This window comes from Eubalaena glacialis, chromosome 8 (genome assembly GCF_028564815.1).
Source record: "Eubalaena glacialis isolate mEubGla1 chromosome 8, mEubGla1.1.hap2.+ XY, whole genome shotgun sequence".
Classification (NCBI taxonomy): Eukaryota; Metazoa; Chordata; class Mammalia; order Artiodactyla; family Balaenidae; genus Eubalaena; species Eubalaena glacialis.
Genome location: NC_083723.1, coordinates 86992834 through 87018853, shown reverse-complemented (window position 1 = coordinate 87018853; position 26020 = coordinate 86992834). Strand labels below are relative to the sequence as shown.

The window sequence follows — 26020 nt, the reverse complement described above, 5'->3', positions numbered from 1 at the left end:
TTTTTTCAGAAAACAAATATTTCATTTATGTTAACATGTAATGGGCTTATTATTTTAAATGATTAATAATTAAATGATCTTTCAAATTTCTAAGTTTTAAGTTCCAGTATATAAATATTGACAGCTATAACTCACATAAACAAAAGCTCTCTGGTTTCTTCAATAATTTTAAAAACATAAAGTGGTCCTGAGAGAAAAAAATTGAGAATTTCTGTTACAGGGAGTGAGTGTAGAAAAGAGATGTGGCTGAGGAGAGTGGCTGGGGGATGCCAACATGTAGAGTTTAGGGACGAGAAGGAACAGCCCTCAAAGAGGAAAGAAAACTAGAAGCATTTAGTGTCCTGGAGGCCAAGTGAAGAAAGTGTTTCCAAAGGAGAAGTGCCCATCAGCCAGATGGTGCCTGAGGAAGAGGAAGATGAGAACTGAGAAGGACCACTGGGTGTCCAGACAGTGATCACGGGGACACTTTGACCAGAAACGTTTCAGTGGGGCGGAGATGGAAGTCTGATTGGAGAGAATAGGTTCAAGGAGGTGATGAAGTAAATGCAGGTGAGCATACACAACTCATAGCGAGTTTTACTATCAAAGGGAGCAGAGAAGTGAGGTGATAGCCGATGGGGAATAAAAGATGAGGGAGACATTTTTAGATGAGAAATCCTGCAGCATGCTTGTGGAGTTAGGAAGAGCCAAAAGAGGGAGAAAGGTGGACAAAGGAAGGAACAGGTCTTAGACAAGGCAAGAAGGGATGGAATGCAGGCACAGGGAGGCGCTGCCTGGGGCAGGAAGGACCACCTGGAGACACCGACTGCTAGCCCAGGACTCTTCCTGCCGTGTAGTGACAAATCTCTCCACTGCAGTGATGTCCCCTTTGACGCTACTTAGTTTTGTTTTTTTTTTTTTTGACCCTACTTAGTTTTTAATTTTATTTTTTAATTTATTCAAATCATGAATACATTTCTATTTTACAAAAAATACTCAGCTATGTAATGTAAAAAGCCAAAGCCCTTTCCCAATTTCATTCCCTTTCTCAGAAGAAAGTCCCGTTATCAATTTAGTGTGGTTTCTTACAGACCCTTTCTATGTATCTGTACATAAAGAAATAAATGCTTTGTTGGGGTTTTCCCGTAAATGACATCATACTATGCATAACATACTATAAATTAATGCTTTAACAATACTTCTTGAAACACTTTCCATTCTTGTGCAGAATGGTATTTCATAGTATGGTTGTTTTATTCTCCTACTGGTGGGCAGTCAACTTAATTCCAAATCCTCATTAATTCCAATAATGCTGTAATGAACATTCTATGGTTCTCTTTATGACTACATGTGAGGATGTCTTTAGGAAAAAATTACTGGATCAGAATGTATACATTTTTAATTTTTTATAATCCTTCCAAAAAGGCTACACCAATTTACAGTCCCACAAATATTGTATAAGAATACTTGTTTCCCCACACCTTTGTCAATACCGGATATTGACAAATATCTTCTTAATTTTTTTCCGATCTAACAAAAATATTTTATTGCTCTTCTAATATGTAACCTCTTGATTACTAGTGAGTTTGAGCATTTTTCATAGGCATTGAACCTCAGCTTTGTCTTATCCAGTTACCCCCATTCACGCTTCAACAACCACCAGTCAGGGGTCAGTTCCTTTTGACGGCCTCTCCATACTAACCCCCTGATATAGTAACTAATCTGACTGTACGATTCTCTCCTGTGCTCCTATTTTGCCCCTTCAATACCAATGTCATCTCACTTGTCATAATTGTAATTTGAGGGGTGCAGAGAAGGAGTGTAAATTTGTCAGACAGTTTACTCACTGTCTCCCCACTCCACCCACCCCATACCAGACTCTGAGCATCTCGAGTGCCAGAATTTGGCTTGACTTCACTCTGGAGCCCTAGCCCCTGGCACAGAGTGTGGCACCATAGTAGGTACTCAATAAAAGAATCACTAAGTTTATAATGACATCACTTTATATTTGCAGAGTGTGGTACTATCTACAAACCTCCTTCCCTTGCATTTACTCAGATTGCCTAAATCAAATCAGATTTGCAGGAATTAACATTTCAGGGAAAACACCAGGAACATGGGAGGAGGAGTATAAACAGCATGAATTTGATCACCAGCTGCATAACGGGACGCATATAAAAATAAATCAGTGTAACTTAAGCCCTTGGACTTCTAAGTAGGTTCGATCATAAATATTCTACAAGAAATTAGCAAAATTCATCACAATATTAAAATAACTGCACAGTCAACAAATTGGAGAAAATAAGTTTAAAGTAAAATTATCAATTCAGTAGTCAGGTAGAAAGAGTAAAACAAAGGAGAAATCTGCTATTTGGTCAATAATAGATAAATTAAGCATTGATGTGAATTTTTGTCCAGAATGATATAATTTTACAGCAATCTAGATTGATCAAAGTAAATGTACAACCTCCAAATTTTTCTAGTAGAATTCTTGTAACCAACTGAACTTGAGATTTTAGGCCATCTCATAAAGCTCAAATATAGATCACAGAGATAGTTCATCAATATTCTTCAAAAACTGTTCTGTGAAACGCTAGTTCCACAAGATGTTAAAAGGTATTATGTACACTTTTTAAAAAGATTCCTAGGTCAAATAAGTTTTGGAAATGCTGGTTTAAATAAAGGGAAACAGTTTTATTCAGTGTAAGGCTTATCAGAGCCTTCAATAAGCCCCAAAAGCTTTGTATAGCTCCAAGATATAATATGAAACATTTCTTAAACTAATCTGACCGCAGAACCATGTAGAATGTGTGTCTGTTTTATGAGAAAAATACGTCTCAAGAAACTAGTGTTGCACAGAGCATCCTTTGAGAAATACTGTTGAGATTACTAAAACAATCTTCTTCTGTGCCACAAATGATCTTTTCAGATTTATAAGCATCCACAGGCTTAAATCCCTCAGTTTTATCACAGTTTAAAGTTTACCCTGATACAGTGGCCTAGAATCAAATCTGAGGCTGGCAAAAGCCAGCATGGAGAGAGTTATAATGCCACAAGCTCAGAGAAGGGCAGAGGAAGGAATCTTAGTGGAAAGTTAACAGGTAAGAAGCCTTGTGTGAGTACAGCAGCTTACGAATTATTGAACACGATGCCCCTGAAGTCTATTTCCCTCTACTATTTTGCTGCTCCAAATTCAAAATCTATCATGCTGTCTTGCTAATCTTTTCATGTCTGAACTCCTGGGACCTCCTCTGCAGTCATCCTCACCCTGCAAGCCCCCCTGCATAATTAGTCCATTGCCAGGCTCTTTGAATACACAACGACTCATATTCTGCATGTTTATCTCTCTCTGAGGCTGAAATCTTGCTTCTCCTGTGATGTGATGCAGTGAATTAGGGGTTACACCGGGCTCTGGGATGTGGCTAGTATCAAAGAGCTAGAAGGAATTTTAAAAGTTCTTTAATCCATCTCCCTGGCCCAATGCTGGCCTGACCTCCATCCACATCGGAAAGAAAATTATCCACCCTTGTCTTAAAACTTCCTAGCAGTAGAAGTCCCTGAATAAAGCCTGTCTAGTCTCTAAATTATCCAACTTAATCCCAATCCACTCCCCTGTCCTAACCCTTCACATCAAATGTTACCATTTATCTCTCACTTACCTTCCAAGCCCCAGTCTTTTTTGTGTGACTTATTCCCATTCAGCTTCACAGGGTTTATACCAGAATTTAGCACCCAAACTAGCTGTGCTGCTAAAGAGAGTCAGAAATAGACTCAGAAACAGGACCTGATACATCACTGTTGCTTGAATAATATTTCACTCGGTTTATTCCAAAAAACCACTGATATGCTAAGCCCTTTGGAAAACTGTTTTGTTGCCTCTCTCCAAGTGGGTTCTGCTTGGAATCAACATAGGAGGTGATAATTTTTTCAATTTTAAAACAACCCTTTTAATTTGTCTGCATTATTCTTGAGGCTTGTTCTTAATTTTACTCTTTCTTTTGTTTTGTTTTTCTTTCAGCCATAGCGAAACAAGGGGGGTGGGGGGCGGTCATTAGAAGGCTCTCAGAGAAAGTGGTTTTTGTATTACCTGAGCCCATGTTGGGGAAAGCAACTAGTAGACATTCTGAGATTTATCTGTTTTGAATTTTGGTATTAGAAATCAAAATATGACTAGTGTGTCCTCAGTGAAAGGGCTATACTTCCCAGACCCTACAATAGATGGAGCTGATCAAACTGGGAATTTAATATGGTGAACCTCCAAGCCTACTCTCAATGCTGAGGGCACCCCTACCTTAGACACTGGGGAATGTGTGAGGAAGAGAACTTTCAACACTCCTTCTCTGCACCCCTCAAATTACAGGACTGAAGCTATTACCTCTTCTACTAACCCGTTGGACTGGGTGTTGATGCACAACAGAGGAAAAAGAGAAATAAAGATCATACAGGAAACTGGAGTCCAAGTAGGGAGAGGGGAGTGAGAAGAGGGGAATTTGAAACCAGAATGGTGATCACCGTTAACCTTACTATGCATGGTGTCCTCAGTTTAGCCTATTAATTCAAGTTTCACTGACTCTGTATGTAAATAACTTTCTATTAAGCAATCTCCTCCATTTATAGGCATCTCAAATATTGTATTACAAGCTTCTCAACATATTGTACTGATCCCTCTATCTTCTCAGAATTCCTGAGCACTGTATGAGAAATTCAATTCCTAAGATTTATAAGAGAGGTTATGTATTGAGAATGGGGATGAAAGAAAATAGTAACTTTTTAGGTGAAATAGTTTCTAGTACTTAGTATTACAAAACCTTAATCCCAAAATTCTAGATGCTATTTCTGGTCAGAAATAGTAATGGAGCTATTCGCTTATTGATAAAGATTTCTATGTTCTTTCTGTAATGTGTGACTAGCTGTATCTATAATATTAATATCCACACTCTTTACTCTCCATGAGCAGGTCAAGAGCAAAACAATATTTCAGTACATAAATTCCATTTTTAGAATTAACAAAAATACTTTTCTGGCTAAATATTGGTAACAATTACTTTCCCAAAGGAAAATAACCCCTCTTTATTGACAGTGAAATTATTTTAGTATTGAACTCAGATCTAATGTCCATTTCCCATCTGCTTTTTCAAAATATAATAAAATAGTCAAGGCGGAGGGCGTAGATGATGCAGTGTATAAAGTATTCATTTCAGTCTTCTGGGTAAGATAGCAGATTGAACAAGGCATTTACTTCTCTTCCTTGAGAAACCCCACTAAAATGACAGTAAACGAATTTGTCCACAAGGACAAAGAGAACAGGAAGAGCCAACAGCCACAAAATGTTGGAAGCCAGAAAGCAGAAGGACAACTGGTAACTGACTTAGTCAATTCAAGAAAGTTGCATCCTAAAGTAGGAGGAGGGACGGCTGAGAAGCAACCCAGTCTACACCGCAGAACCCCAGAGGCCTTGGGAACTGTCTCTATGTGGTAACTCTAGAAATGAAAGTGAGGCTAAAAACAAGTCTTGGTTGAAAGATTGTTGAAGAAGTAGTTAGATCCTCGGATCTCTTCCCCTCTCTTATTCTGATATAAGACTAGGGTTTCTTCTCTGGAGATGCTAAAATCAAGAGCTTCTGGACTGGAAGACAGCAGACAAGGGGAGGTAGGAGCACTGTGCTAAAACACAAGCATGCTGAATCTGAAGTCCACCCACCCCTGGACCCAGAGGGCTGGCAACCCAGCTGGAGACTAGAAGACACTTCTCTGGGGAATCTGCACATCCTAAGAGGAAAGCCCCAAAGACTCGGACAGTAGGGGTTCCCTGAGAAAGGCCCAGCCAGCCCACCCTCTAGTAAGGGCCATAGACAACAAGCCACACCCAGCAGGCCCACTTTCCAATCAGTTTGTGAGTTTTCAACTAGTTTCCACTTTTACACATAAGCCAACAACCCAAGATCATCAGATATCTGAGACCAACCTCGAAGGTGAAAAACAACACAAAAACAAAGAGAAAAACAACTTCAAGATAACAGAGACAGTGCTCCAGGGGGAAATTTTTTTTAACTTTAATTAATATCCTACTTATAAAAATAACTAAAATGATATCTTCAAAAAAGTAAGAGGAGATATTACATTCATGAAATAAAAACATTATACTAAAATTAAAGAAATATTCAGAGACCAGAAAAGATCATTGGAAGATTACACTAATGACATAAGATGAATTTCATGGATGTATTGAAAAATCATGTTGAGGATATCATCCAGAAAATAGAGCAAAAGACAAAGAGATGGAAACTAAGACAGAAAAACTAGGAAAATTAGAGGGCCAGTCTAGGTGACCCAGTATCCAAATAATAGGAGTTCTAAGAAAGGAAGAAGTCATCAATGGAATAATTCAAGAACACCTCTCAGAACTGAGTGACATGAATTTCCAGGTTGAAAGGGTGTCTAACACTGAATGGAAATAGAACCACACCAAGCCTGTCATCATGACACTTCAGAACACTTGGAACAGATGCTACTCAGGTTCTCAAAGGATTGAGGCACAGAATGGCTTCAGACAACAACACAGGTAGGTCAGGATCCAATGGATCGATTCCTTCAAACTTATGAGGGAAAACGATATTAACCCAGAATTCTATAAGCATCTGTTCTGGACATCGATTGTTGTGTAAAAAGTACTCCAAAGTTTAGTGGCTTAAAACAAGGCATTTTTATACCTCACAGTTTGGGAGGTCAGGAATTCAGGCAGAGCTTGGCTGGCCAATTCTTCCTCTCCATGTAATATTGACCATGGACACGACAGTATTCACTTAGTGCTGGGCTGGAGGGTCCAAGATGGCTTCACTCACACGAAGTGGGTGCCTGACAAGGGGTGACCAGAAGGCTGGGTTAAGCTGGATCTCTTTTCCTTTCCAGGTAGGGCTTTTTTTTTTTTAATAAACTTTAATTTTTGAGCAGTTTTAGGTTTACAGAAAAAATGAGCAGAAAGTACTGAGAGTTCCCATATACTCCCTCATCTCCTCAATTTCCCCTATTATTAACATCTCACATTAGTGTGGTAGATTTGTTATAAATGAAGAGCTAACATTGATACATTATTCTTAACTGAAGTCCATAGTTTACATTACTCTTTGTGTTGTGCATTCTATGGGTTTTGACAAATGCATAATGACATATATCCACCATTACAGTATTGTACAGATTAGTTTCACTGCCCTAAAAAGCCCCTGTACTCCACCTATTAATACCCGCCTCCCTCCTCTTAACCCCTGGAAACCACTGATTTTTTTATTGTTTCCATGTTTTGCCTTTTCCAGAATGTCACATAGTTGGAATCACACAGTATGTAGCCTTTTCAGATTGGCTTCTTTTACTTAGCAATATGCACTTAAGCTTCCTCTATGTCTCTTCATGGCGTAATAGCTCACTTCCTTTTATTGCTGAATAATAGTCCTTTGTATGGGTGTACCACGGTTTGTTTATCTATTCACCTATTGAAGGACATCTTTGTTGCTTCCACTATAGGGCCTTTTTAACATGGTGTCTCCAGAAAGACAGTCAGACTTCTTAGGTGGTGGACCAGGGCTCCAGAGACCAAAGTTGCCAAGAATCTTAAAAGCCAGGCCAAAACTGACATAGTGTCACTTCCACCATATCTTTTTGGTCAAAGAAGTAACAAGACAGCCAAGATTTAAGGGTAGGGGTGTCAAAGATTATGAGGCTATTCTTAAATCTACCACACCAGTCAACAAGAGGCAAACAGATAATTCTGGAGACACATTTCCTCTTTCCTATTGGTACTTAACAAGAAGCTGATTCATCCTGTTTGGAACTCCTCCTTTTTAACAAAACAGTTACCTATCCCTGAAATTTATTATTCTTATTCTTATTCTTATTATATAGCGACTTATAAACACCAGAAACTGCTTTCCCTAAAAATATATAGGGTGTCCCATATGTGTCCAGTCTAGCTATGTCCTGTCTAAGACACTTTTCTATGAGATAATGAGAGTTCAGGGACCAGGTGAACACTGCTACTTCTCTACTTGAAGTTCGTCCCCAACAAGTCCTATTAACCCTTATTTGTGTTTGTATTTATGGTGCAAGCTGTGTTTCTGGGCCCGCCCTACACCTCACCAGCAATACCTCACCACCCTACACCTCACTAAGTCAAAAATAAAAACATTTTCAGATGCTAAAAAAGTAATGTTACTTCACACACATCCTTCAAATGTTACGTAAAAGTACTCTCCATCAAAAATAAGAAAAATGTGGTCTTCCAGGAAATAGGATATCTAACAAGTCAGGAAGAGGTGAAAAGAATCCCCGGGATATGAAGAAGGAGGCTCCCAGGATATCTGCTCTGCAGCAGAGTGAGAGGGCAACAAGTCCTGATTAAGCAGGGCAAGAGGATCCAGGAGAGATTTCCACAAGAAGATGAAATTAATAAACTATCTGATATATCAGAGCATATTGAAAAGAGATCAAACAACTGTAAAAAGATTTAAGGGTGAATTGATGATAAACACTTAAGAAAATTAAACAAAGAAACAAAGGCAGCTATTAACTCCAGGGAAATGAAAGCGTTGTGAAGAGAAGAAAAAGCAATCATAGATCTGTTGTGAATAGCTAAATCCTCCTCTTGATAGTGGGAAGTGAATAGATAATGCCAAAGACTAAAAATCAAGAAGTAGCCTTGAAAGTATGCTATTTAGAGATAAGAAAGAAAATACAAAAAGACTCAGTCAAATAAGGTTGCAGTTAATTGCCTCTGGGAATGGAGAAATGGGGAGGAATGGGGAGTGTGAGCTTGCTGTTTATCACTACAAGCCTTATAGACGAAAATAGTTCAACTATTTTGTTCTGTAAGGCTCACCACTTCAAGTCTTTGCTCACATCCACCTTTTCAATAAGGCTTGTTCTGACCACTCTAATCCTAGCTCCCCTGCCTCCCTTTTTTCCATAGCATTTACTGTCTTCTAGCATGCTCCATAATTTGCCTATTCATGATGTTTAGTGGGTTTTTTTTCCCTGCCAGAATGTCAACGACACAGGGGCAGGGATCTTCGTCTTTTTCATTTACCAGTAGGACCCAGGTGCCTCGAATAGTGCGTGGAACATAGTAAGGCTCAATAAACATTATTCAAGTAAAATGAATTTGATTTTTAAAACTGTGTGCTTGGGTAGCTTTGATTTTAAAAAGTAAAATAGGGCTTCCCTGGTGGCTCAGTGGTTGAGAATCTGCCTGCCAATGCAGGGGACACGGGTTCAAGCCCTGGTCTGGGAAGATCCCACATGCCGCGGAGCAACTGGGCCAGTGAGCCACAATTACTGAGCCTGCGCGTCTGGAGCCTGTGCTCTGCAACAAGAGAGGCCGCAATAGTGAGAGGCCTGCGCACCGTGATGAAGAGTGGCCCCCGCTTGCCACAACTAGAGAAAGCCCTCGCACAGAAACGAAGACCCAACACAGCCATAAATAAATTAATTAATTAAAAAAAAAAAAAAGTAAAATAAATCACTCACCCCAAAACTCTACCACAAAGCAAAAATTCCATAATTAAAATATTGTTCAGAGATCTTGGTCTTCTATTAAGAAATGTTACTAGTAGTTTTTTTTGGGGGGGTTAATTGAAGTATAGTTGATTACAGTGTTGTGTTAGTTTCTTTATTACATTCTTTTCCCTTATAAGTTATTACAAAATAACTTTTTTTTTTTTTAATTAATTAATTTTATTTTTGGCTGTGTTGGGTCTTCGTTTCTGTGTGAGGGCTTTCTCTAGTTGTGGCGAGCGGGGGCCACTCTTCATCGCGGTGCGCGGGCCTCTCACTGTCGCGGCCTCTCGTTGCGGAGCACAAGCTCCAGACGCGCAGGCTCAGTAGTTGTGGCTCACAGGCCTAGTTGCTCCACGGCATGTGGGATCTTCCCAGACCAGGGTTCGAACCCGTGTCCCCTGCATTGGCAGGCAGATTCTCAACCACTGCGCCAGCAGGGAAGCCCTACAGTGCATTCTAAGTGCCCAAACCTGAAGCACTGAGACAGTAGGCAAGCACTATAATACAATGAGTGAGACTTACATAACACTTAAAAATAAATGGTGATTTATGTCAGGTTGTGAGATATGAAGTTTATTATAATGAAGAGAAGATAAAATACATTTGAGGAATAATCAAATATATCTGAGTTTAATTATTATTCATTAGTTTACACCTGGTCTTGTTTCAAAACGGATTTTAGGAAGCCTATAAAAGTATAGAACATAACATTAAATTCCATTTAAATTAAATTAAAGTTTGGCAAAAGAAGATAGAAAATCAAAGATGGGACAAAGAGAAGCCAATAAAGTGACTTAAAATATGTGCAATTACAGCCTGATGCTGGTTGAAAATTTGTCTCTAAAATCTGTGTCCATTAGTATTAGATTCAGCTATAAGTAACGGAGAAACTCAACGTATGGGTGGTTTAAATAAGATGACAGATGAGTTTCTTTCTCTCACATGTGCAGTCCAGGTCTGATATGGGAGCTCAACTCCACTGGTCCTCAGGGATCCAGGGCCCTTCCAGCTCACGCCTCTGCTTTCTCAGTGTAGAACTTATCCCCAGAGTCCAAGATGACAGCATTCCTATTGTGGGCAGCAGAATGGAGAAAAAGGACTAAGCAAGGGTCACCTGCCAATTGTTTCCTAAGAGACATTCCCAGAAACTGTCATTGGATACTTCTCCTTCCATCTTATTGTCCAGAATTTAGTGAAGTGGCCACTCCTAGCTGCAAGGGAAGCTGAGTAAAGCAGTCATCATTCGGGGCAGACACATGTCCTACTGAAACTTCTATTAAAATGGATGAAGGGGGAGAAATGGATCTGAAAGACTACAGGAGTGTCTGCCACAGCTTCACAGCAACCGAAAGAAGAAAGGGAACATGGTCAGGTTCAAAATAACCGAGTTGGTAAAAATGACCAGTTGCTCAAGAGACTTACAGCAGCTCTTGGTTAAAAGGTTAGAAAGGGATGACTGGAAGTCTTCATTAAAAAAAGAAAAAGTTTGATCTTATCACATCAGTGCAACCCGTTTTGTAGAACTGTTTCTTATAACAACTCCTAATAATGTATTGACAGTTTAGAGAAAATGTGCCTGCAGAGATTTGATTTTCTGAGTTCATTTTCACATTTAAAAAATCATAATAAAACCATGTTTCTTTTAACTCCATCATGTGAATGTCCTGACATTAAATATACACGTATATATTTCTTTCAGAGTTAAAGAAAACTCCATTTACCTTCGTTTACGGAAAAGAAACCACTGCAATCACAGGGACTACCAGAACATTTCAAGAAATGGTATGTAGTGTTCCATTTAAACTTTCACCAATGTGCCTTTAATGTTTGGTTTTATTTCATAAGTACCACAAAAGCGGAGGATTAGATAATAAACACAGAATAAAATGAACAGTCCCCCTTTTCAATACCATTTCCTTTTCTGAGAGAGGTGCCCTTTTAAAGCCTTTTACCCATAGCAAAAGAGAACAAGACAAGATGCCGTTAAGGTAGAGACCACGGGGGCACCTTAGTCATCCCAGAGCAAAGCTCTAGAAAGGCCAAGGTGCAGGGCATCAAGGCTCAGGAGGCAAGACCTAAGTGAGCATTTGCAGAACAAGGGCTGAGCGAAATCAAGGTCATTGCAAAGACTCTGCCTTCCCTTATGGTGCAGAGTCTCCCACATTTCTACTGGGGTTGGAGTTTTAAGAAAAATAGCTAAGAGTTTGTGGCTGAAATCCCCCAAAGCCATTTTAAAAAGGAATGTGTTTTCAGGGTATTGTCTCCATCAGCTTCCCATGTTTCCCACACATCTGTGTCTTCTGGGCTTGTTTCTTACCTGTGTGGTTCTCACCTCCCACCTTGGACCCAGATTCAGTCCACAAGATTTTGATGAAACTCCTGATTGATAAACCATGGCCTGGCTAGTACCTAATGAGCTGCCAAGTAATGTTTTGTGACACATAATGCAGAGATGGCAAACACTTAGTCTGTGTCTTGCCACTCCATCTTCCAAAGTCTGGGGAAGATATTAACTGACCCACCTTGGCACTCTTGTCTGCTATTCTGCTTCAGCGATTCTCACAACACAGCACTCCTGACAATCATCATCAACAGATTAGACTTGGCACATAAAGTTAAACCTATTTGTCATCCCTATGCCATCTCTAATCAACAGAGTATTAAGGAATTTTCCAAGCAGTACAAGTTTTATCTAAATATATGACCTACAAATAATGTATTGTTTATCATATATATTCTACACAGAACAAATGTTCTATTCTAAGGACAACATAGTTTTTTTCTTACTAATAAAATAATAGCTGATTGTTGATCTCTTACCAAATGCTAAGAACAATTTATGTATAATATTTCTCCTAATCCTTTCAACAAATTATAAAGCAAGTATTTATTATATTACATATTATATTACTTCAATTCTAAGATATTATTGATTGTATTAGCTCTGGAGAGTGTTAATGGTGCAAAAAGGAAAGAAAAATGGCAATGTACACATTGATTGCAGCGCTCAACCCAGTATCAAATGTATTAAAATACGTTTCTCAGAATTGGGAATTTGTAATGATATCTACACTGTTACAGCTGAGAAAACAGAGGCATAGAGAGAACCAAGAGCCCTGTCCAGATCACAGAAATAGAAAGTTGCAGAGCTGGAATTTGTACCCAGCTTATCTCACTCCACTCAGACACCAACAACGATAATACAGTCACTGGTCTATGATCCGAGATTGACCCACAGAAGGAAATCAGCCTTGTCTCTCTGCGTATGAACATGACCAACAATTTATTGGAAAGTTGTCATGCAACCTGGCTAAGAATCATCATAGACACAGAGTGAATACTGACCCTTTATTGCTCTCTCTCTTTTCCTTTAATGAGATATCCAAACAGTTCCAGTGCTGTCAGAATCTCTCTGTCGGTATAGACTGTAAAAACAAAGAACCCAAAAACACCATGTGGAATATTATGCAGCTCTAGAAAATGAGGGCTAAAAGTCCATATATTTTTATTTAGAAAGACAAAACACCACCAAAAGAAAAATTAGCATATAAAATTGGATAGTATAATTTAATTTCTACTATATTTTTAAAAGAAAAGAGAAAACTAGCTGTACATAATAAAATTGGTAGAAAATACACCAAAATCATTATGTTTGATAAATTATGGGTGATAGCTTTCATTTTTTTTAATATTTCTGTTTCCCACAGATTTTGGTTTTATATAGAAATAACAACCAAAAAAAATCTAGATGGAAACTGAATGAAAGAACAGTAAAGAACTTGCCCAAGGTCCCCAGCCAAGAGTCCATGTTAGGGTGCAGAATAAGGGATAGGATTTGGCCAGAAATGCAGTTTGGAAGCTGCGCTCTCCCCATGTGCCTGTGACACCAGCATTTCTCTCTCACAAGACCCAGACATGTCATCTCAACGTCACTTTGTTCCCACAATGAATGCAGCCATCTTCTGTAAAATCTAAAAGGCCAAAGTAAAATTCTCTGAAAAGTACTCAGTACAATATATAGTAGACATCTCTCCTTTTGTGGTACACTGTCTTGACAGCATTTCTTTAAAATTCAGATCGTGGAGATAAAAAGGGAGAAAGGAGATGGGAGGATAGCCTAATCATGAAAAAACATGTGTGTCAAAATTTGATTGAAACCCATGGCTTCTGTCAGACTTTTATCTAATGAATAGATGCTGGGGTGGAGTTGGGTGTGAGGAGTATTTCTGTTCTTTTCTTTAAATTCAAAATCCTTAGAAATACAGAGAGTGTACACTTTGTCTAGTATAACTTCTTTGAAGATGCTTCTTGACTATTTTTCTAAGGATGTAATTATAAAAAAAAGTTTTTTTTAAGTTTCTCATAGTTACTCATTATTTAATGTTCTGGCTTTATTCTCCAGCACATCTTCCTGTTTTCTGCTGCTTTCCTCACTATGGATTTTTCCTTTGATATTATGCAGCATGTAACCTGACTGCCAGTGCCAAATCATTTCAATTACTCCCCAAGGTTTTTATTAGATATAGAAAAAGTCAGCTTTCTATAGCCTGCATATTTATGTCTACACTTATTTTTCAGAACCAGTGAGAGAGAAAGAGGAAAAAGGGAAGAAAAAGTTGAATGGAATATGAAAGCGTTTCTTAAAAATTGTGTAATAAGAATTAAAGAAACAGCTCCTGTTTTCCTCTTGAGGTTTATGTACAAGATCTCAAAAATTTCTATAGATAGCTCTACCATGAACCATTGCCAGTGATTATAAGGTATTTTAAAATGTAAACTGTTGAAGTCATTTTAATTTGGGTACTAATTCTCTGGCATGGAGGGTTAAGCGTAGGAGGTTTCTTGCTAAGCCTTCTTTACAATCAGCAAAGGAGATGGGTTGCAGCAGCCCTTACAGCTCCCAACGTGCCCACACGGCTCGGGTGGGGAGCAGAAGGGAGCGCGGTGAAGGGGGAAAGGGTCAAAACACCAGGGGGTTGGCTGAGTCCTCACAGAATATCACCTTACTTCTCAGAGATACAAGGTGAAGCCCAGAGAACAGAGGTCTTCCCCTCCTTGTTACTTCATAAAGTCTTTTTTCTTTGTGTATAAAATAGCAGACTGGTTTTGAATTTAGGCCCTAGAATTGGTGTGTGACTTGGATTTGTTAAATTTCTCTGGTCCGTTTCTGCATCTATAAAATGGGGATCACGGTTGGATGAGCACAATTGCCCAAGGCCACGCCGGGATCTCATTCTTTTTTTTTTTTTTTTTTTTAATTAATTAATTTATTTATTTATTTTTGGCTGTGTTGGGTCTTCGTTTCTGTGCGAGGGCTTTCTCTAGTTGCGGCAAGCGGGGGCCACTCTTCATTGCGGTGCGCGGGCCTCTCACTATCGCGGCCTCTCTTGTTGCGGAGAACAGGCTCCAGACGCGCAGGCTCAGTAGTTGTGGCTCACGGGCCTAGCTGCTCCGCGGCATGTGGGATCTTCCCAGACCAGGGCTCGAACCCGTGTCCCCTGCATTGGCAGGCAGATTCTCAACCACTGTGCCACCAGGGAAGCCCCGGGATCTCATTCTTTGTTGCCGTTGCAACAGGCCAGCTCCAGTGGGATTCTTCACCCCACCCTCCTGGGGGAAAGGCTGCACCCGAACTCAGTGGGATGATGGGATTCAGGGGACAACCCCAGCCTTGTAAGTTTGTCCTTTCCCCAATAAAGCCAATTCCTTAAACTGTGTCACATGACATGAAGGAATTCATCACAAAACCCAGATGGGGCTCCCTTTGCAAAGTGGGGGTGATAGCAGCCCATACTTGAACTTCACTGGGCCGTGGTAAGGTTGAATGGGGAAATACAGGGCTTCCTGATCGTCCATCTTTGTTGCTAACTTCACCCACCACCTGTCCTGTTATTTACTCAGCATTTTAAAAACTCAGTCTCTTTTTCAATATAAATTTTTGTTTAAAGAAGCAAGTAGATTTGAAAAATCAAAAATAAATTAAAAAAACACATGTCCATGTTGGGAAGGCCTGTGGCTCCCAGAGTTCAAGGGCAGAAAGAGGGACATCTAGCATTGAGTTTCCTGGCCCCTGGGAACAGTAGCAAGCAGGAAGGTAATGGGGATAGGGGAGGGGCTGCCAGCCCCACCAGGAGAATCTGGCAGAAAGAAAGGGGCTTCCTCTGGGAGGAAGAAGCTGGGCTACGGATAGGAGTGGGCAGTGATGGAAACTGGTAGCTGGCAGATCTAAGATTGACAGAGGGGATCTGGGGCAAAGCCTAGAGGAGAAATGAGGGGACTGCAGAGGGAGCCCTGGGGAATGGGAGGCGGGTGCAGCCTGGGGAGCAGGCTCAGGGCTACCCTAGAGAGGCTGGAGGAGACAATGGGCAAGGGCAGGGTTAAGGCGACGGTGTGAGAACTGAGGGTGGGGCAGTGGAAGACCCCTGCTGATGGGTGAGGCAAGAGGTGGAAGCTGTGGGTGGAAAGGGCTGGAGAACAAGCCTTGGCTGCTTGAGCTGGAAGTTCTAGAACATGTTGGAAGGAACAGAAGCAGATGAGGGGTGTCATCTTCTCCCCAGCAATGATCACCCCTCAGAGACTAGAGCTTCAGGCGTGGATGCCAGTCGATATTCAGCTGGGGAGGCCAACACAGCAAACGTGGACCCCAAAACCACCTCCTATACCCGTGCTGCACGTTCCAATCTTTGGGACCTCATCAAAGGTCTCGGGCCTTGGGCCTCGTGCTCAGAGAGGACTCAATAAGTGTTAGCTTTTATTCAGCCCTCACATAAGCCCTTTGTCCCTGCCTATGTTGTTGCATTTCCTCGCCTGTAGCTGAGTCATTTGCTTTAAGTCTGGCTTCCCAGTCTGACGGTGAGGACAAGCTGCATGGGAACCAAATTTGTACTCCCAGCCCTGAGCTGAGCCTCTGCTGCACGCAGTAGGGACATGGCAAGCTGACACACTTTTTTTTTAACTAAATGACTCTCAGGAGTTACATTTAACCTTTGAAGAGAAGAAAAGCACACACAGTAATCTTTTGCCAACCTGAATACCTCCATGGTGGGCAAAAACCATGAGTGACAAGATTACGCTTCATCTAAAATAAAGGGTAGAAGAAAAGCAAATGTTAACATGATATTCAATATCGATATGTATTTTAAAGTAAAGAAAAATTCGTAAGGCATCTACTTCCAAAATAAACAAGACTCATCTGCTTACGAAACAAGCAAATCCCAGCCCTGAGTCTCCATGGCCACACAGCCTGCAGAGGAGGGCACTCCGATGGTCTTAGGGGCTGCACCAAGGATCTCTTTACAGTTTGCAAGCAGGACTTTACTGGCTTGAAACAGAATGTCTTTTTCACTTGCAGCCTTCCTCATTTTATTTTTGCAAGTTTAACAAAACCTTGGTGTCAACACCTGTTTGGGGTTGTTTTGTTTTCAGAAAGTCAAAAGTGCTGAAGAGCATGTCTTCTTGGAGGGGCCCATCCATACAGTGAGAAGTCGCCCCTCTCTGTGCACCCATATGCTCACCCACTTAGCGGGAGAGTGGGGAGCAAGGGACTAACTGCAAGTATATAGATAGGAAAAAGGGAGAATTTTAACACTTGTGAAAATGCATGTGTTTGCAGCCTCACCTACCCAGCCACACCCCAATCCCCTTGCCACAAACCAAATTCAATCTTGAACTTCTTAACTTCTCTACCCACCCTCCATACCCCACACCCCCCAGAAAACTTCATCTTGCTGGTTCCCTTGTTTAGCCTTTGGTTAAACCATCTGAAGAATGGGAGAGAATCTGACAGACCAGGAGAAACTAGAAAAAAAGGGGCAAAATTCAGGGCAGCCTGTGGAATTCATACTCAGACCATCTACAGGATAAAGCCTTAGGAAGTCTAAGTGGGTGGGGTGAAGAGGAGAAGAGAAAGTTGGGCAGCGAAGGGGTGAGGGAAGAGTTTCTAAGGCAAATTGAGGAGGAGGCCTTGGAGCAGAATCAGAGTGAGGGGAGGGGATGGAAGAGGAGAGGGGATTTCTACACGATGTGGGACATCACATCGCGTCCACGACAACTGTGAGTCCCGCTCAGGGCTCCTTCTCATGACTCTTGGACTGTTTCTCCTACACATCGCTGCTCTGGGATGAATCACATGAGATTCACATGTGAATCACATGAGCAAAGAAAACAACCTTATTCATATCCCACACGATAATACAACTCTCTCTTGTTGCTCTCCAGTGAAAAATCAGGAGAGGCGAGCCCCAGATTCATGAGAATGATCCTTCATGCCTTCATTAATTCTACAGTTATTTTTGAGCACCAGTCGCTGTAATAGACACAGAGGATAAAAAGACTAAATGTTAATGCATGCCTAGACCATGTTCAAGTCCTGACCCCTCAATGGCTGGTTCTATAACCTCAGTGAGTCCCTTCCCCATTCTGAACCTCAGTTTCCCTAAAATAAAGGGCTTAAACAGGATAATCAATGTCCATCCAAGCTCTATGATTCTGAAATCCTAAATCAGAGTGTCTTAGACTAGCAATCCTCAGACTCACTCCATGTTTAAGTTTTTTGTTTTTTTAATGTGGTTTATTGCTGATGTTTAATAATCAAGAGATTTTACATAAAAATCCAATTTCCTATTTATCTTAGAAAATCAGCAGTTCTGGTAAACAGGCATGCTCCTGCCTGGCAACAATGGGTTGGCACTGAGTAGTGGCCCCCCCTTCAGGTGGATCATGTGCTGTGTGTTTGGCCGAGGTTCCCACTCTGTTCCATTCACACATGGATTTAGCTACCTGGCCCCTGTGGCCATTTGAGAGTTCAACCCCGTCCCAAGTCTAATGGTCAGCAACTATTCAAGGTAAAGTGAACTAGGGCTTTGATGCCCAACAGGTCAGAGGGTGCGAAAGCGAGGAATAGCTCCTGAGAGCTGACCAGGCCCTGGGCGTCCAGCAGAAGGACAGAAGGTGCCTCTGGGAGGTGTTCTAACAAGAGCAGACACGGGGGAGAAATCCGTCCTGCTCTTAGGCCTGACTGAGAGGATTTTGATTCCTCAACAAGCACAAGAACTGTCGAAGGAGCTTGTCCTGGGCACAGAGACACCACTCTTCAGGGCTTACTCCAAGCCAGAAGGAACAGGTTGATGTCCTTCCAGTCTCCAGGCAGCTAATCGTGTTTCTCTCAGAAATACTGCCAAGGACCGTTGGTCAGGGCACAGCCCTCTAAGGCATCTGTTAGCGGGATGGGCAGATTCAGCTGGAGAGTTGTTTGAAGTGGCTATTGTTATTATTACTTTCATAGACTTTAGCTGATATTAAGTACTGCTTAATTAGTTCAGATTGCTTTAACAAAGTACCACAGAGTGGGTAATTTATAAACGGAAATTTATTTCTCACAGGTCTGGAGGCTCAGGGTGCCTGCATGGGCAGGTTCTGATGAGAGCCTTCTTCCAGGTTGCAAACTGCTGGCTTCTCGTTGCATCCCCTGGCGGCATGGCAGAAGGAGAGCGAGCCAGCTCTCTGGCTTCTTCTTAGAACGGCATTTTTTCTTATAAGGGCACATCTTCACGATCTAATCACCTCTCAAAAGCCCCACCTCCAAATACCATCACAATGGGGATTAGATTTCCATGTATGAATTTTGGAGAGAAACAAATATTCGGTCCATAGAAAGTACATTCTCTAAGCCAGACATTATGCTAAGTACTTTACATACTCTATCACCATTTAAACCTCACAGCAAAGTTAAGTAACTTGCCCAAGGTCCATTAGCTTGGCAGAGTTTAAACTCGTGTCTGTCTCCTACCAGATACACCAGAGCATGTCTGTCCCTGCTCCCCACCATGCCATACTGTCCCCCTTTTGGATTCTAGCTGCTAAAACCACTATCTTGCTGTCTAGGACAGCCAGTACCTGCCCTGGAGGCAGGTGAATGTCAGAATTAGATACCTTGATCCAGCATTCTGTGTCAGCCTTCTTTATCAAAAGTGGTCCTCTCAGAAAGGGATAGAGGCAAGGAAAAAGTAAAAGAAGGATGAAGAGAAAAACTGCAAATGAGTATTAATCCAGGCTTAGCTGAATTCAATTATACATACAAGGGCTTATTATTTTTATACACCCTCCCACCCCGTAAGATCTCTGTATTGGAAGAAAAAATGTTTTGTACCTTAAACTAACTGAGCAACTGCTACTGTATTCTTGCCTCTATTCAGTCATAACCTGAATTACATCATGAAGAAACATAAGACAAACCCAAATTGAAGACATTCTATAAAATAATTGGCCAGTACCCTTCAAAAGTGTCAAGGTCATGAGAGACAAAGAAGGACTAAGGAATCAGCCCAGATTAAACGAGGCTAAACAGACATGAAACTAAACACATGTGACCCTGAATTGGATCCTGGCCCTGGTCGTTAATGGGGCAATAGTGAAATATGAATGAGGTCTTTAGTGTAGACAACATACTGTACCAATGTGAATTTCCTGATTTTGATCATTGCACTATGATTATGAAAGATGTTCACATTTAAGGAATCTGGATGAAAGGGTATGTGCAAATCCTTTGTTCTATTTTTGCAACTTTTTGTAAATTATTGAGTTTTGGAAATTATTTTAACTTTTCGGAAATCATTTCAAAATGAAAATGTTAAGACAATTTTTTCTAAAGGCACAGAGTATTAGAAGAAGCAAAGAAGTCACCTTTGCCAAACAGAAATAGGCCCTCAATAATTATTTAATGAACCCAACCACTGGGTAGAATATTTCGTCTCAACCCAAGATGTTGACAGGAGATAACAGAAATTACTTATAACAAAACAACTAGGACATTTCTGTTTGGGAGCCATGATCCGGTGTGGTTACAACAACAAAGAAAGACTTTAATACCGATTTTTGAGATGCTTGATCTAAAAGGCAAATGCTTACAGGGCTACAGGCATCAAAACTTGTTATCTCTCTCAAAGACCAAAAGTATCTCCAAGATACAATGTTTAATTATAATAGAAACTTTTGAAAGAAAAACATTTCAGTGTGACACATTTTATACAGAGGGACACATTTCCCTCCTTTTATTAGAGGACATCATTCCAATTTTTAATACTTTCTGGAATTCCAAAGAATCATTAAAGAATGGAGACATTCTGATTCCAATGGGACTATTTCTTAGGATTTATTTATGCAGCCCTTCCTGGCTTCTGCTTGTTCCATGCAACTCATCCAAGTAGGAGCAAGGCATCTGACAATGATTATAATATGAAGAGTGTATGCTTTCTATTCTTCTGTTAGATCAAGATTTTCATCCTGTACCTCTTGAATCAGCACACCTGCAGAGGGCAAATTCAGAAGCAAATATCTTACACTTTTGTATGTAATTGTCAATGGCAAGGGCTCCTGAAGTCCTAAGGGGTCTCCTTTCAATCGATCCCTTTTGTTTAGGACTTGAGATAAAGGACATCATAAGGAAAGCTCACTGCTACTTGTGTTGATAGTTTAAAGGAACTTGCCGGGGTTTTGTCAGTTTCAGAGCCTCTTGGGAGGTGCCTTTTACCTCTGGTCTTCTCTTTTACTTCCCTTCCTCTCATTTTCCATTTGATTTTGCCCCACCACTCCCTCTCTTTCCTCTCCAATATTGCAATAGCTCCTAGAAACAGAAAGGTGAACAAGGCAAAGTCCCTGCCTTCAAGGAGATCATAAGTAAACAGAAAAGAGAGACAAAGAAGGAAACAATTATGGTTCTTGTAAAATAAATAGAGGTAGGTTGAGGTCTCTGGAGATAAGAGACACAGCTCTACCTGGAGAAGGAGTGGAAAACTTCAGAGAAGATACATTTGAGCAGAGAGCCTTGCAGAAAAAAATAGCAATCCAAAAACCATGGGGAGATGGTGACTCAGTGCATAGATGCTCCAAGGGCAAAATATCTTTAGGGGAGAAGAAGAGAGAAGTTCAGCATGGCTGAAGGATACTTGTGAAATTATGTCAAGTTTTGAGACCAGAAGGTAGATTAGAGCCGCTCTGGGAAGGCTGTCATATTCTTTTAAAAATATATGTTTGGGGGAATCATTTATCTAGTTTGTCACAGAAATTCAGAACCACACTTGTGAATCTGAAAGCTTTTTCGGTAGTAGAAACACCATCAGAAATTGTCACAACAAACAGTTATTAAGTACCTACTATTTTGAGCTGAAGGTCAATGTATTAGTCTGAATATTTCTGCTTATTGCAAGCAAAGATTTTTAGAGAAAAAAAGGAATTTAAATTTCTCATGGCTGATTTTTTAACTGGATTACACAAATCGCATTCTCCAAAATGCTTCCTAAATTTATAAGCAAAATCTGTATTATTTAAAATCTAATTAGAGTTAAATGGCATTATTAGATTGATTTTAGGTCAATGTATGACACCACATTTTTCATGAACTATTTATACTCTCTATAATGCATTTGGTTCCTGGTTCCGGGTATAATGGAGTAAGCAGACTCCACCCTGTCTGTCCCACTGAATGCAGCTATAAAACCTGGACAGAAGATATGGAAAAGGTATTGGAGGACGCTGGAAAGAAAATAGTAGCCGATGGAAGAAGCAAGCCAGAATGAGGAGTACAGCCAAACCAGCAGTTGGCATTTTGTTGTCCTCTGATATCTCCCAACCTAGACTCAATGCTGCCCCAAACCCGGAAGTGGACAGAGGCATGGAGAGATGGCCTCAGAAGAAACCCTCTAGTTCTCACTCTAGAAGTGGGAAAGGGGTCTCTTTGCGGTGACAGGGCAGCAGTGAGGAAGTGTCTAGAATTCTGTGTTGGGGGACAGTCTCTCCAGTTAGAAGAGCTGTGCTCCCAGGAGGGTGGGGCAGATCTCCTATTGCTTATTTTCTCACTCTGTCCTCTCATCTCTAGTTAATTTGTGAGACGTGCACAGGAGAGTGGGGGAAAGAAAGTTGGGGCTTAAGGACCAAAGAGGGGAGCCCAAGGAACTAGAAAGGACCGAGGAGCTCCTAGAGAGGGAGGAGCTTGGGAAAGCAACCCCGGAAAGTTGTGTGTGAACTCCTGGGCTTCCTCTTGAGCTGCACATGCACAGATCTGATCCTTAATTGCATACCAAAGACTTTGAGACCTCAACTTGGACATAGACCACTGCCCAGGTCCCAGAATGGCCACTCAGTGGCACAGACATGAGACAAATCAGAATAACACTACAGAGGCTTTGAGAGTAGAACTGACATTGAAATCATAACCTCCCAGAAGGCTAGTTAGAACGTGCCACCTGAACCTAACTGGGTGGATTGCCTAATAAGACAAAAGTATAAGGCTCAGAGTCTTATAATATCCAAGATGCCCAGGATAAAATCCAAAATTACTCAGCATATAAGGAACCAGAAAAATCTCAACTCACATGGGAAAAGAAAACCAACAGATGTCAGATGTTGGAACTATCTGACAAAAAATTTTATAGCAGTGGTTGCAAAATGCACCCCGTAGTCCTTTTTACAGGTTCTCATATAAGAACTAGATCTTATAATTCACATATTCTCATTTAAGAACTGAAATAATCTGTTTCAGTCATTACTAATGTCTAGTAATTGGTCCCTGAAATGGCTTACTAGCTGAGATGCTGATTGCTAGCTGTTAGACCTTGAGCAAGCCTCTTTCCCTCTCTGGGCCTCATCTGTAAAGTGGGCTACCTGATCACATACTCTCAAAGGTCCCACCTAGCGCTGATGCTCTAAGACTTTGCACTCGACGTCTACGGAGTGCCAAGAGGCAGAGTTATAAGACTAGTGATGCTGAAGCCTGAGGGCCCCTCACTTGCCTGGTAACCACATGGATTTGCAAAATTTACCAACTTGAGATATTTAACCACAATTGATTAAGACTTGTGTCTCTTTGCACTCTGGCTTCTCTTTGTGTCAGGTCTCATTTTTGTGTTTTGTGTTCTTTTCCCTAAAGAGGGTCCTCCAAATTATATAATCTTCAGAACCCAAAACCTGGATCTGCCCCTGTCCTATTCAGAGAGTTATAACAAGGATGGCATTAAACTAGAGATTTGTTTCTGAGTCGTGTCTAGAAAGCATCAGATATTTTATTGGGAATTAGTTGCCAAGTTCTTCTCTTAGGACTTCAAGAGAAGAAGCACCTATTTTTCTTTCAGTGCTCAGCTTAATACCACTTCTTCAGGGCTTCTCAGAATCCGAAACACTGGATGTTCATTACTTATGAATAACTCTAAGCCTCACAAAAACAGGGACCATATCTTTTCTATTCACTGATGTGTCCCCAGCATCTATTACAATGCCTGGCACATAGTAAGTACTCCATAAATGTTGCTGAATGAATTAATTAAGTTAAGAAAACCTATTATACTTAAATATACCCCATGAAGAAGTTGAGACTGAGCACTGACTCTGGGCCAGGCACAAAAACAAAAAATTACAGGCTTTTTAGAAGACCGTTAAGAGTGTCTTACCAGTTGATTCGAATGTCCAGAATATGAAGCACTTGCTGCTGTGGTCAACACTGATCCAGCAGTGGGAATGTAAGCTGAAATTTACTCATGAAAGACAATCAGTGCTGAGATTATGGGAAACCCTTCTTTCCTTGCAATGCACTATGCCTTATTTAAAAGGGACTGAATGAGCCAGAATTCAGACTTTTGTGGCCAATAAGGACCCTATTCTTTTCTTAATTGGGGACAGGTAGATTCTCCATTGTACCACCTTGACAAATAAATTAAATGTCCCTATTTCAGAGTCAAAACTTTTCCATTTCTCTGAACTATTATTGTAGAGACCAGGTATGGACCTCTTAAGGGTAGCACCAGTTCTTCAAATGCTCACCTTGTTTTGCCTCATCCCACAGGCCAGAAGCTATCTTTCTCTCCTGCTTACATCTTCCTGTTCCAACTACTTTATTAAGTATTTTCTGTAATAGTAGCAACAGCCGCAACAAAATCAGCAGCCGAGAGGAACTCTATACACAAGAGGAGAGAGAAAAGAGAGCTTGGGGAGAGAGATGATGGGGCTGGCAAAGGGATAGCAGAACAACAGGAAAGGGGGACTAAGAAGAGAAAGTGACATGGGAATTACATAAACTCATTACATAATCTCATAAAACTGAGATTTCCAAAAGGAAATGGAAATCGTGGAAGGTGCCACAACTCTGGAGCAAAGAAAATTCTGTGCTCCTGTTATAAACACCCACCAGAAAAAATAAACATTTGGGTAAGGAAGAGTGGGCACTTCCTCTCTCCATGGGTGGATGTTTGTGATTGCTACTTTTAAATCCACCGCAAGCCGTTGCCCTTGGCCTGCCGTCTTTGCCCTGAGCGGCAGAGGGATGTAGGGATGTGGGCCCAGAGAGGGGCTGCCCACGTGGCATGCCATGACAGGTTTTCATTTCCATTTTCCTCAAGCTCTGTGGGTCCTCTACACCTCACATTCCCAGTTGTACTCTGGATAATGAGGAAAATTATTGGCCTGACCTGGTCCTTTAATTTTTTTTCCCACTCATGGCTTGAGCTTTCATTAGTTTTCAGTTCTCATTAAGAGAAAAATCAAAGAGTGAGAATTAAACACCTCCTGATTTATTAGTTTACTGAAAATGGGAAGATGAGAGTCCTGGGGCTGGCACTGGATGAAGGGCCCAGACGATGAGAGGAGTGAGCGATCGTAGGCTCCCGATGGCTGCCCTCCTTCTCTTCCCTCTTGGGAGCAAGAGGGAGCCATCTCACACCCAGAAATCCTTTTGAGTCTCTATGTTTATGACTCGGTGTTGTGAAATCTGGCACCTTCTCTGAGCCGAGATAATAGGCTCAAATCACATTGAGTTTTCTGGGTTTGGTTGCATTAAACCTTTCACCAGTGCTCGGTTATGTGTCTAACTCCACAGATGCTGATCTAATCCTCAGGTATAGAGGCTGTGTCCAACTCATCTGCTAATTCCCTACTATGTGCAAGGCACATGGCAAGTGCTCAACAAATGAATGGAGAGGGTGAATGAATGCATGCATGCTGAGATGAAATGACTGCCCTTAACTTGTATGTCTGTGTGCGTATTTAATACTACCCCGCCTCACTACAAAAAGGAAACAAAGACAGTATGATGATTCCTAAAAAAAATTAACCATAGCATTACCATATGGTCCAACAATTTCAGTTACCTAAAAAGTGGGGACTCAAACAGATACTTGCACACCAATGTTCATAGCAGCATATTCACGATAGCAAAATGTAGAAACAACCCAAATGCCCATCAGCAGATGAATGGATAAACAAAATGTGGTATGTACATACAATGGAATATTATTCAGTCTTTAAAAGAAAGGAAATTCTGACACATGCTGCAAATGGATGCACTTTAAAGACATTATGCTAAATGAAATAAGCCAGACACAAAAAGGCGAATATGGTATGATTCCACCTATATGAGGTACCCAGAATAGTTACATTTATACCAACAGAAAGTAGAATGGTGCTATCAGAGGCTGTGGGAGGGGTATTCTCTAATGGATACAGGGCTTCAATT

General features: G+C 40.9%; 1 protein-coding gene across 4 annotated transcripts in view; it reads left to right on the top strand.

Moving 5' to 3' along the window:
* The window catches only part of AOAH (acyloxyacyl hydrolase), a 177653-nt gene that overhangs the window by 114032 nt on the left and 37601 nt on the right, over positions 1-26020 (top strand). For all 4 annotated transcript variants that reach the window (XM_061197922.1, XM_061197920.1, XM_061197921.1 and 1 more), the window contains one exon: positions 11225-11307. In XM_061197922.1, the coding sequence (XP_061053905.1) occupies positions 11225-11307 (83 nt within the window). The remainder of the gene's footprint in view (positions 1-11224; positions 11308-26020) is intronic.